The 10,957-nt window shown below is 35.6% G+C and overlaps 1 protein-coding gene and 1 long non-coding RNA gene across 3 annotated transcripts in view; one reads left to right on the top strand and one right to left on the bottom strand.

Annotated features, from left to right (window-relative positions):
- The first annotated feature begins 2,974 nt into the window (after window positions 1-2,974).
- Window positions 2,975-4,855, top strand: LOC117099894. The gene is made up of 2 exons (XR_004444035.1): window positions 2,975-4,045; window positions 4,421-4,855. It is a non-coding gene; the product is annotated as an uncharacterized LOC117099894 (long non-coding RNA).
- A 2,081-nt stretch (window positions 4,856-6,936) lies between these two features.
- LOC117099893 (myocardin-related transcription factor A-like) overlaps window positions 6,937-10,957 on the bottom strand; it is a 41,283-nt gene continuing 37,262 nt past the window's right edge. For both annotated transcript variants that reach the window (XM_033239417.1, XM_033239418.1), the window contains exons 6-8: window positions 8,868-10,648; window positions 8,185-8,272; window positions 6,937-7,747 (exon numbers count right to left, since the gene is read on the bottom strand). In XM_033239417.1, the coding sequence (XP_033095308.1) occupies window positions 7,122-7,747; window positions 8,185-8,272; window positions 8,868-10,648 (2,495 nt within the window). In that variant the 3' untranslated portion in view covers window positions 6,937-7,121. The remainder of the gene's footprint in view (window positions 7,748-8,184; window positions 8,273-8,867; window positions 10,649-10,957) is intronic.

Below are 10,957 nucleotides of genomic sequence, written 5' to 3'. Positions count from 1 at the left end.
GTCATGACCCGAAATAATACATAGGCCGAGTTTAGTCTTATTTTAGCGCAGGGGTGGGCATAAAAATCTTTTGGAGGGCCAAAGTGAACTTTTGATTTAACACCGAGGGCCGCACCCAAACTTTGATGTTCCAGTGAGCTTCCAAAATCCTCCAATCACTGCTTTTATCACCTTTATTACAAGATTTAATGTTACTTTTTACATATTATTGGTGTTGGGCCATAAAAAAAAATGTTTTCTAGACAATTTTGATTGGCGGGCTGCAAATATAGGGTTTTTAATTCATTGTCGCGGGCCGCAAAAAAATCGCTGACGGGCCGCACTTTGCCCACCTGTGTTTTAGCGGTAGGGATTAAGGCCTTAATCACAGAAAGAAATGAAATTCAATGGCCTAGGCCCTACAATAGTACAATACTGTACTCAGCAGTCAGCAGGGGTAACGGGTGGGGGAAGGGCCCCGTCGGGGAGGTCTGGTTTCTCATACCCCGTCTGGGAGAATAACCACAATTCGTCGGAGAGAAATAGTGTTCTACATAGGCCTATTAGTAGACACCAAAATCGACTGGTAAGCCTTTCAAATCAAAAATTGTTATTTTTTTCCGGGTGGGGGGTGGGTGGAAGCCCCGTGAAAATCTCGACGGATAATGAGGGACGCCCGACCACGCGCCCACATTTTTTCATCGGGGGCTTCGGATCCCGGGCAAATCCTGGCTCCACCCCTGTACTACTTAGTTTATGAGTTTCCAATCTTCATCCTATGAATAAATTATCTTACTGGAAGAGAAAATGGGCCTAATAAATTAAAACTACAACTTTTACAACATGACTGCTGAAGTTAAGATTTTTTTTTTAGTGTTCACTGCTTTTAAACAATATTGCCGGCTATATTCCAGAAAAAAGGAACCGAATGTTAATATATGTAATTTAAGTAAATATATAACTTTTCAATGTCGTGTATATTTGTATTGTATAAATGTTATATTATGCGCCTAGTGCACATTCTTCAGTAGCCTAGGCGAGGGTCTTACAACAGATTCTGCATAGGCCTAACTTCACGTAAATGAGGCATATAGGCCTAGCGGACTGCTGCGGGTTGCTGGACACACACTCTATGACTAAGCCCCAGCAGGACTACTGAAAAGACCTCCTGGTCCGACCTAGCCCAGGCTTAGTTAGAGGGAGCCTAGACCTACGTCCATACTACTTAGGCCAATCATCTGAAAATGGACTCGATCTTCCCTCACCCGCCCATAGCAGCAACACAAGAGAAAACTAAGCTAACCCTCAGCCTGCTCGCCTTGCTAATTGACATTCACACAGTGTAGTGTGATGTTTTTTGGTAGACGGCATAATTATACATGACGTCACCATATACAAGCCACTCCCCCTCGGCTGAACCCGTTGTATTTAGCAACTACCCATTTGGAATAGACACCTCCTTCGATTAAACGCCTCGGGGCGTTTATTTTTTCTTCCAATAAATACCCCCCTAAATGACTTAAACAAACCTAATGGAAGCAATGTCATTATCAACACATTCTATTAACGTTCTATTAATGCAATGGAGGGGGAAGTTCATTCAAAGCAGGGCGTTTATTCAAATAAATATGGTATCTGTATAATTTACACAACTGCAAGTACAAACGATTAGATCATGGACCTAATAATAATCAGATTACAAGAGACTATATTATGCAATTCAAGCCATAGGCCATTTATTGTTCTCCCATCATAAGCTCCAATTCTATTCTCTTTTGTTTTATGTACATTTAAATGAAATATATAATTTGAATTACATTTACTAGACCGATACTACACTCGATGTGCAGCTACTATATTAGCAATTAAAGCGAGAAGCTTTCCAAAAATAATTGTTAATTTATTCAAAGCAAATCTATTATGTCTTTGAAACTTAGTTAATTATTCATCCTATTTTCTGTTTATTTTTTTAAATAAAGGCATCACCAATTGTAGAATTGAGTTACAAATAGTTAATTGAGAAATACTGCAATTTAAATTGTAGGACCTCGATGGAGGACCTCCAGAATTATACACTTATAAACGAACCACCTGCAAAAAACAGATTTCTAATAAATACTGCGTAAAAGACATTTCTAAAAGCAGCTTTTGTACTGGTACAGGTGAGATATATATTAAAGCATCAATAGTGAGAATCTTGGAACAAATTGCGACTTTGCCATAATAAGCAACAACAAATTATAATATATTTAAGCTGGGCACTCGCACTGACGGTCGTACAGCTGTCGAATCCAACTGCGCTCCTTGTAAGCGCTAGACGACGCCACGCTGTCTGCTGATTGTCAATGGCAGACTAAAGAGATCGTCATTAAAAACGATCTGTTGCAGTTGGTCGTGGCGTTGCTTTCTCCATAAATCGCGTCGGCCAACGACCTTCGAGCGGAGTGAGTGCCCGGCTTTACCTAAGTACACCTGTCTTAGTTCACAACTTGCCGCCTTGTCTTATCCCCGCACAACAGAAATGCTTATAGTCCTTAAGCCCTATCCAGACTATCAAATGTTTTTGACAAAAACGTGACGTACCTAAATATGGTCATGATGACATCACATATAATAGGCACATCATGACTATACTGTACAACCTCGAATTGAAGTCCTGGACTTCTTTTTTTCTTTTTTCTGCGAACTTTGGATGGGCTTCTTTTCGAGATGGTTTCCTTTTTCCTTTTTTTAAAGAGGGGGTCTTTTCAAACTGAATGCTGTAAATTTTGGGAATTTGTACTATTAAAGCAATATAAGGCCACTGTAACATCAACCTGTATCATGGAGTGTATTAACCGGCATTGAATCACCTAACTATATACCAAGCATGTTTTTAATTATTTTTTATTTTTTTAATTCATGTACAGTGTATGTACTTTACTATCTCGAAAAAAAAAGCCTATGCTATCTTGAAAAGAAGCCCATGGGCTTCTTTTCGAGGCTGAATTTGCAAACTAAAGAGGGGGCTTCAATTTGAGATGGTCTTCTTCTCGAGATTAAGCCCATTGGGCTTCAATTTGAGGTTTTATGGTGTATAGTATACCACAGTTTTTTGTCAAAGAAAATTTGATAATGTGGAGAGTGCTTTACTTTACACAGTTATCTACTCATCAATGTATGAAAATAATGATATTTACGATGATTTTTAAATAAAAAAGACATTGAAACATAAACATTGTAATCTTGTAATTTGGAAGACTTAATGTATGTACACAGATAATTTGAATAGCACCTGTAACTAGGTTTTCAGGTGTTTTGATGAAGTATCAGGTCATGTGACCAAAGAGTGTAATGCCCAATACGAAGGTGTGGACACCCAAAGGGTGTCACCAACCACGGTGTTCCTATATACTTTTGGACATCTCTTATATAATTACTGTACCTCAATTTTCGTAAACTAATTTGCTGAATATAACATTAAATTTTTATATTAGTTTTGCTATTACGGGTGTATTATTACATGCCCTTAAGCAGCAGAGCGCCCCCTACAATTTTCAAACTTTGTAAGGTATCAAAAAATACATTATTTCAAATAAAACTTTATTCAATTTAAGTTAATATTTTTGTTTTGCATATTGTTTTCTTTTCCCTCTGCGATATTTTTCATGTGGGCTCTTTGAAAATATGTTTTGGTTTTTTAAATCCAAATGAATAAATACAAGTTTACGAAATTCTAACAATTTGTTAAAAGTGCACGCAAGTTAGCTTGATTATATTCTGAAATCTAAAAAGGTCACCACAGCAAGAAGCTCCACACACAAGTCATAGGATGAATAACTTAACAAATGGATAATTTAACAACATGTCCGTAAGATAAAAAAAAAAAAAAACACTTTCAAAAAGTTTACATTAGAAAAGACATTGCATAGCTTTTATGCAAGGAAACCAAAGTACAAAAACCCTTAAAATATTATCCATAGCATATTCTAAAAAATGTACATAAAGAAAAAATGTCTATCACAAAAAGCCCAACATGATAAATGTATAAAATTGAAATATTCAACTGCATTTATCATGGTTTAAGGTCTTTGTATGCACACATTTTTTTTACATATATATTATCTGCACGCAAGTTAGCTTGATTATATTCTGAAATCTAAAAAGGTCACCACAGCAAGAAGCTCCACACACAAGTCATAGGATGAATAACTTAACAAATGGATAATTTAACAACATGTCCGTAAGATAAAAAAAAAAAAAAAAAACACTTTCAAAATGTTTACATTAGAAAAGACATTGCATAGCTTTTATGCAAGGAAACCAAAGTACAAAAACCCTTAAAATATTATCCATAGCATATTCTACAAAATGTACATAAAGACAAAATGTCTATCACAAAAAGCCCAACATGATAAATGTATAAAATTGAAATATTCAACTGCATTTATCATGGTTTAAGATCTTTGTATGCACACATTTTTTTTACATATATATTATCTTTTTTTCATTGATGGAATGATTTTATAACTCAACCACAGTTCAACTAAATGCATTTTTTCTTCATAACTTTGAATATTTCATCAAGCTTATGTTTTAATTGCTTTTTTGTTTTATATATTTATTAGTTACCAATTAAAGGGTTGGGGAGAATTGAATTAAGTAGTAAGAATGAAATAACTACTTAAAAATATTGAGCAAAATCTTTTGTAAACTAAATCCATATCTAACACATCAAGAAAGATTTTAAGTAGCAGCAGCAGATATTTTTTTTCACATAATATAAATAAATACATCGGTTAGAAAAATCCAACATAAATTTTTTTTTCCCAGGTAGTAGTAGTATTCTTGATTTCAAAGTATAACTCCAGAGGTATATATTAATACAGTACAATCTCAAAAACAACTGCATTATATATAAGATTTTTTGGTCAGCGGTTAACATTGAATAACAAATCAGGAGTAAAGATATAACTAGCTGATTAACACACACACACATGAACTAAATATATGAACAAAACCACTTCAAGAATAATAATAATAATAATAATAATAATAATAATAATAATAATAATAATAATAATAATAAAAGCATAGAACTTCTACAAACCATGCAGAGTTTAACAGCTAAGAACAGATTTAGCCAGCTCTGTTTATATGGTTAAAAAAAATACAAGATATAATGCATTAAAAAATCCATGGTAGCATTAAGATTATGCATACAACAGAAATTAAGTAATTTCATAACTGATATTTCTAAGTCAATAAACAAGATTAGTTATAAATATAATAAATAAAATTCAAAAAAATGAATAGTAATAAATAATAATAATCATAATAGTAGCAAAAATAATAATAAAAATAAGAAAAGATGGAATCATTTGTTTTGGATACTTCACATCAAAATGATTAGCTTTATAACTTGGACAATTTACATGACATTAAATTCTAAACTTTCCTTAAAAGGTCAACAAATATAAAGTAAATAAGGGTCACAATACCACACCACTAATACCAAAAGATAAGCAGCCTTTAATTATATCTTTAAACCCTTTAATATCATCAAAATATTTATAGATTCAGAAAACCGCAAAATAATAATACTGGAATGAAGGAGTCAGGAAGGGCCATTTCTGATAAGAGAAAATAATTTTTCGCTTAGAACGAATCCTTAAACAAAATTGGCTTCAATTGTACTTTCAGCATAGAATAGAGAGCATATAATATAACAAGAATAAACACAACACAACCTGATAAAACTCTAGTACAAAATAATTTAAGAGTTTATACTCCATCATTATCTGTAGTTAGTATTTTCCAACCACAATTTGAATTATATCAAATAAAATAATCTTCTAACTATGTAAGTATTTCCCCCCACCCAAGATTGTTCCTAAAGATACTTTTATAGATAGCTTATGATACATGTCATTAATTACCATGATTTTTAATCCCCTATTTACATAAATAGCATTGAACCCTATAATTAACCCAATATGTAAACAGAAAAATAGAAACAAAAATGTTTATGTACATAATTATCACTGTATAAATCCTATAAAATCAATTCTTTTATCATATCATCAAAACATATCCTCCATCTTATAAACAATTTTGTATTTTATTTCCATTGTAAAAACAGGAAGTAATAGCTGTACACAATATAACAAATAAACATAATATACTTAAAGTGTATGTAAAAAAAAAAAGCGCATTTTTGTCTGATTACATAATCACTTTAAAGAACAATAATATTTTAATAATCATTCTTATTTTTTCATTATGTCATTACGAAACCAGACATGTTTATTAGAAAATTTAGTGGGTACATCTATATGTAAACCCTATATCTTTTAGTAAAGGAATCACTTTACTGATGATCTTCATAGTAAACTTAATAAAGCTATAAAACAATTGTGAATTCAGACCAAAATACATAGGTTTAATTTATCTGCAAATAAATTAAAAATGGTGGGATTACAGCGTGTTATATGTAAACAGTTTGATGCGTTTGCCAGACACCTTGACCCGAAGACTCTGCACACCTAAAGTTGGCGACCACTGGATGGTCCAACCAAACGCGGCAAAAATTCATCTTTGCTTTGTGTGAGCGCTTAATGAAACAACGTTGTCTGCTGGTTTTTGGTGATAGTCCGTATGATCCATCGTGTGCACCTTATCATATCATAGGGGTTGCAGACCATAGAATCACTAAGAGTGTCTGGCTTTAGAGACAGGTTATTTCAATACACTATCTACAATTGTCAGCCATATGGCCAGAAGCCAGATAATCATAAGGAAAGTGTTTATGTAGTTACTGCCATCCAAATTGATCCCTCTGATGGAAGTTGATTGCGTGGCTCACCAGTTTATCTCCCTTGGTTCTGTGATCGTCTGGTGCTAGCATGACAGAGGGCTTCCTACTTATATTTCTTGCATTACCTCGACAACTTATGCACCAGCAGATGAAGTTGCGCAAATGCTTCAGTCTGAATATATCTTTGACCATTTAAAGCATTAAAATGAATATTCATATACATTGTCTTATGAATATTCATATCTGGCAAATATCAGGTACAATACCAACGTATTACAACTGAACAGCAGTAGCGTTTAATTATGGAAGTCCCTGTTGAGGTATATGATGTACTGATGACCTGTAATTATTCACCGACCGGGATGTTGTCCCATCCGTCTCCCTCCAAATGATGTAGTTCAGTCGGAGTGCTTATTTCGCCTAGATCAAATAAATTCAAGGAAAACGGATCCTTTCCAAGAGGATTGCCGAGAACATTATCGATTGACAGACCGGCAGGTGGAGTACAGCTCACTGGAGTGAGTCCACTGCCTGAACTTGGAATCACTAAGTCTAACCAATTGTCAACATTTGTGTCCGAGGAGCTTGCGCACGTATCCGTTAATGGATCATTACTTAATCCGAGAATGTTTGAATCGCTGTCCATCATTGTGATGTCTAAAGAATTGCTTTGGTGGATGTCCTTGTTAATGTCTGCCGGTGAAAGTCTTTCGCTTTTAACAACACCGAGATCAATTGTCCCTAAACTTAGTTCCGCATCAATGTCCATTGGTAGTTCGGTGGTCATGTGGGATGGAGGCATAGACCGTGACATTGAATTTGACGCTGTGGCACGACGCCCGGCCGATGGTGATTTTGGCGGTGACGAGGCCAGGTGAATTCGTTGCGGTGATTGTGTAAGTGTTATTGTTTGAGGAAAGCTGTTGGCAATGCCCAATTGCCCTCGATTCCTTGGTGTTGATGGAATTTGATCTAAAAAAAAAGAGAATACAACGAAAAATAAATACAGTACATGAGTGTGAGTGATATCAGGAGCTAATTGCGCTCAGACGATTGTAAATCTAAAAGAGTTTTTTGGTGTATAATACACTGGTAATATTATATAACTTTTTCCTTTCTAAACTATTGAATATTGACTGCAAATGTCATATTTCATCTTGAATGAATGTGTAATCTATAAAAACTGAAATGCTTATGATATTAATTGATAATAAATAAGGTTAATTCTTAACTTATTTATAACTTACAATTCCTATATTGTGAGTTTGTAAATGTTTTCATGTAATTCAGCTATAGCTGCAACACATTGCATGTTTTACTTATTTGTTTTGAATTAAAGATACATAATATGAATATTAAAATTTCACATATCAGTAAAAAATTTAACCAAATGTTCATCTACAACTTACATCCATGATCAACCAAAACTTCCAACAAGTCATCCAAGTCTTGAGTGTGGGTGCTTCGAGAATTTCCTCCTTGATTACCATTCTTTATCTGCCAAATAAAAAATTTAGTATAATAAATATTGCATCATTGTATGAGCATAGACCTAATGCCTAAAAAGCCTAATACGCATGCCCAGACTGGAATTGACGTAACGATTAACAGTACAACCTTATCTTAATTATTGTTTATTCCGATAAGTACTATGTGATATGCCCTTCTCTTATCTTGTCGGAAAAGATGATGGATCAAATGGCAATACTACGTTGTATGTCCTTCTTATATTAATAGGTCCATGGTATGAGATATCACTTTAGAATCTTGAAATTGGAAAGATTTGCATCCAGAATTCACCTCCATTATTTAGAGGCGAACTTCAAAATTGAAAGCTTTGGCCTGAGCTTCTGTCGCAGATTTAGTCGAATTAGATAATTTAGTCAATAAATGCTCCTTAAAAGATAGGCTGTTTTCTCTAGATAATCAGAAAGTATGTTCCACTCAGCAACAGTTCAACAGAAAAACCATCTTATAAACAAAGCCACAGCTCTGTTTTGATTGGTAATTTAGGTACTTAGAAATTTTCAAATCTAAACAAATTCTTTATGAGCAATACAATGTAACATTATTCTTTCGTCCATTTTCCTACCTTAGTTTGCCGGATGGCATCCTCATATCTTGGTGGTGGGCTTGAGAATGCTGGGTTTGTCATTGACCGAGACAAACTTGGCGTATCTGCAATAACATCTGTTGGGCTGTTTGGTAATGATGATGCTTTCTGGGATGCAAATAAACCATTTGGTATCGAAACAGGCTTGGTATCGATAGTGTGTTTAGGAAATGTAAATTGCTGACTCGGGGAGGACACACCAAATGATAACACTTTGGTGGTTGGTGCAAAGGTTTGACTGACTTGGAACGCTGGTGGTTGGCCTACTGGTGCGACTGATGCTGAAGAGTTTGTGACTGTGACCTGACCTGCAGACAGCTGAGTTGGTACTGTGCTTATCAAACCTGGAATAAGTGTCTGTGGAGCCAATTTTTTCTGCAATTGTAAATTGACTGTCTGCGATTGTCCCTGTGGTGGTGGAGGAGGCGGCGGAGGTGGTGGTGGTCGACTTTGTAATTGTTGCTTTTGCTGCTGTATCTGCATTTGCGAAAGCAGCAGCTGCTGTTGAAGTTCTTCTATTTTTCTCTGCTGCTGCTTCACCAGATCGCTAGAATCATTGACAGAAGTGTCTTCACTTATGAGATCTGGCAGACATTGCTCAATATTACTGTTACTATCCATGTCCATCGGAATAGTCTTTGATCTTATGCTGCTGGAACTTAATGTCCTGTGCAGTGTCCGTTCCTCATGAGTATTCTGAGATGTAATGATTATGGAAGAGTCATTTTTGCCTTGCAGATTAAGAGGTGACATGGGATCCATGAAAACATTTCCAGGAGACATGGGTTCTGACTTGACGGAAGCTAACTGTTTGGCATCTGGTGGAGAGACTGGAGGGGTGCTCACAGATGGTGGAGCACTGATATCACTCATGGCATCCAATGGAAAATCTGTTGAGCTACTAACTTTAGCTTGCGGTGATGATGTTGGCACGTCATATGTAGAAGATGTAGAATTTGAGCGGCTGGCGCTAGTTTCTGTGTATGGCCGCAAACGTTCAACAAGTTGCGGCTTCGTGCCAGAAACGTGCAGTCCTCTAGCTTTCAACTCAATTTTTAATTCAGCTACTTTCATGTCCTCTAAGTTTCCAGTGATTTTGCCAACTTTGAGCGGCGTAGCCTGTACACTGTCTACGCTGCCTCCTGGAGATCCTATTGATCCTACACTGGAGGATTCCTTTTGGTTACTGGGCTGCTGTTGCTGCTGCTGCTGCATGGCTTGCTGCTGTTGCAGCAGTTGTAACTGCAGAAACAACTGCTGTTGCATTAATAATAGATTATATGGGTTATCATCATCAGTTGCAGATGTAGCAGATTTGCTGTTGACTTCGTTTGGAGGCTTGTACTCATGAAACTTGATCTCTTTGGGTTTGGGTCGCTTTGCTTGCTTCTTTCTGGATTTAGAAGATGAAGAGGATGAAGACGAAGAAGTCTTTGTATGATTTGGTGATGGCATTGAGAATAACGAAGGCGTTGGTGGTGTCACCTGTTGAGGACTCGTCAACCCTGAATCTTGAAATGAGGTCAGTGCACTGACGGTCAGCACAGGAGACAATACTTGTTCCGATTTTAAACGTTCAAAAAATGCTCCGATATCTGGTGGAGATGGAACACCATTGAACCTATTGTCAGGACACTGAACAGAAGATGCTTCTGATTGCGATGGTGAGGGTGCTTCATCACTGCCCACCTCTTGACTGTCTTCATCAACCATGTTTGGAACATCCATACTATTTGTCTTCATAAACATAACTTTGCCATCTGCAAAGATAAGAAATTCAATTCAAGAAATGCTATTAATTTCACATCATAGAGTATAAAGTACCAACATTACAATATCAACATTCTACAACCAGCATTTTCTTGTTGGTTTCAAATTAATCATTATTTGATCACTGTGTCTGCAACTAAAGTACATTTTTTGAATTCTATTTTAGATACACTAGCAGAAATCGCATTGGCCTCTAAATTCATCATCAATCATAGACAAATCTGGTTGATAACAAATTTTTGTTCTATCTCAATTCAACCATAAAACGTTAGAGAATGTTACAATATTCAATTAACGAC

This window comes from Anneissia japonica, unplaced genomic scaffold (genome assembly GCF_011630105.1).
Source record: "Anneissia japonica isolate Jap-2015-1 unplaced genomic scaffold, ASM1163010v1 scaffold288018_len440701_cov179, whole genome shotgun sequence".
Lineage (NCBI taxonomy): Eukaryota > Metazoa > Echinodermata > Crinoidea > Comatulida > Comatulidae > Anneissia > Anneissia japonica.
The sequence above is the reverse complement of the archived record's forward strand: the minus strand, read 5'-3'. Positions and strand labels throughout refer to the sequence as shown.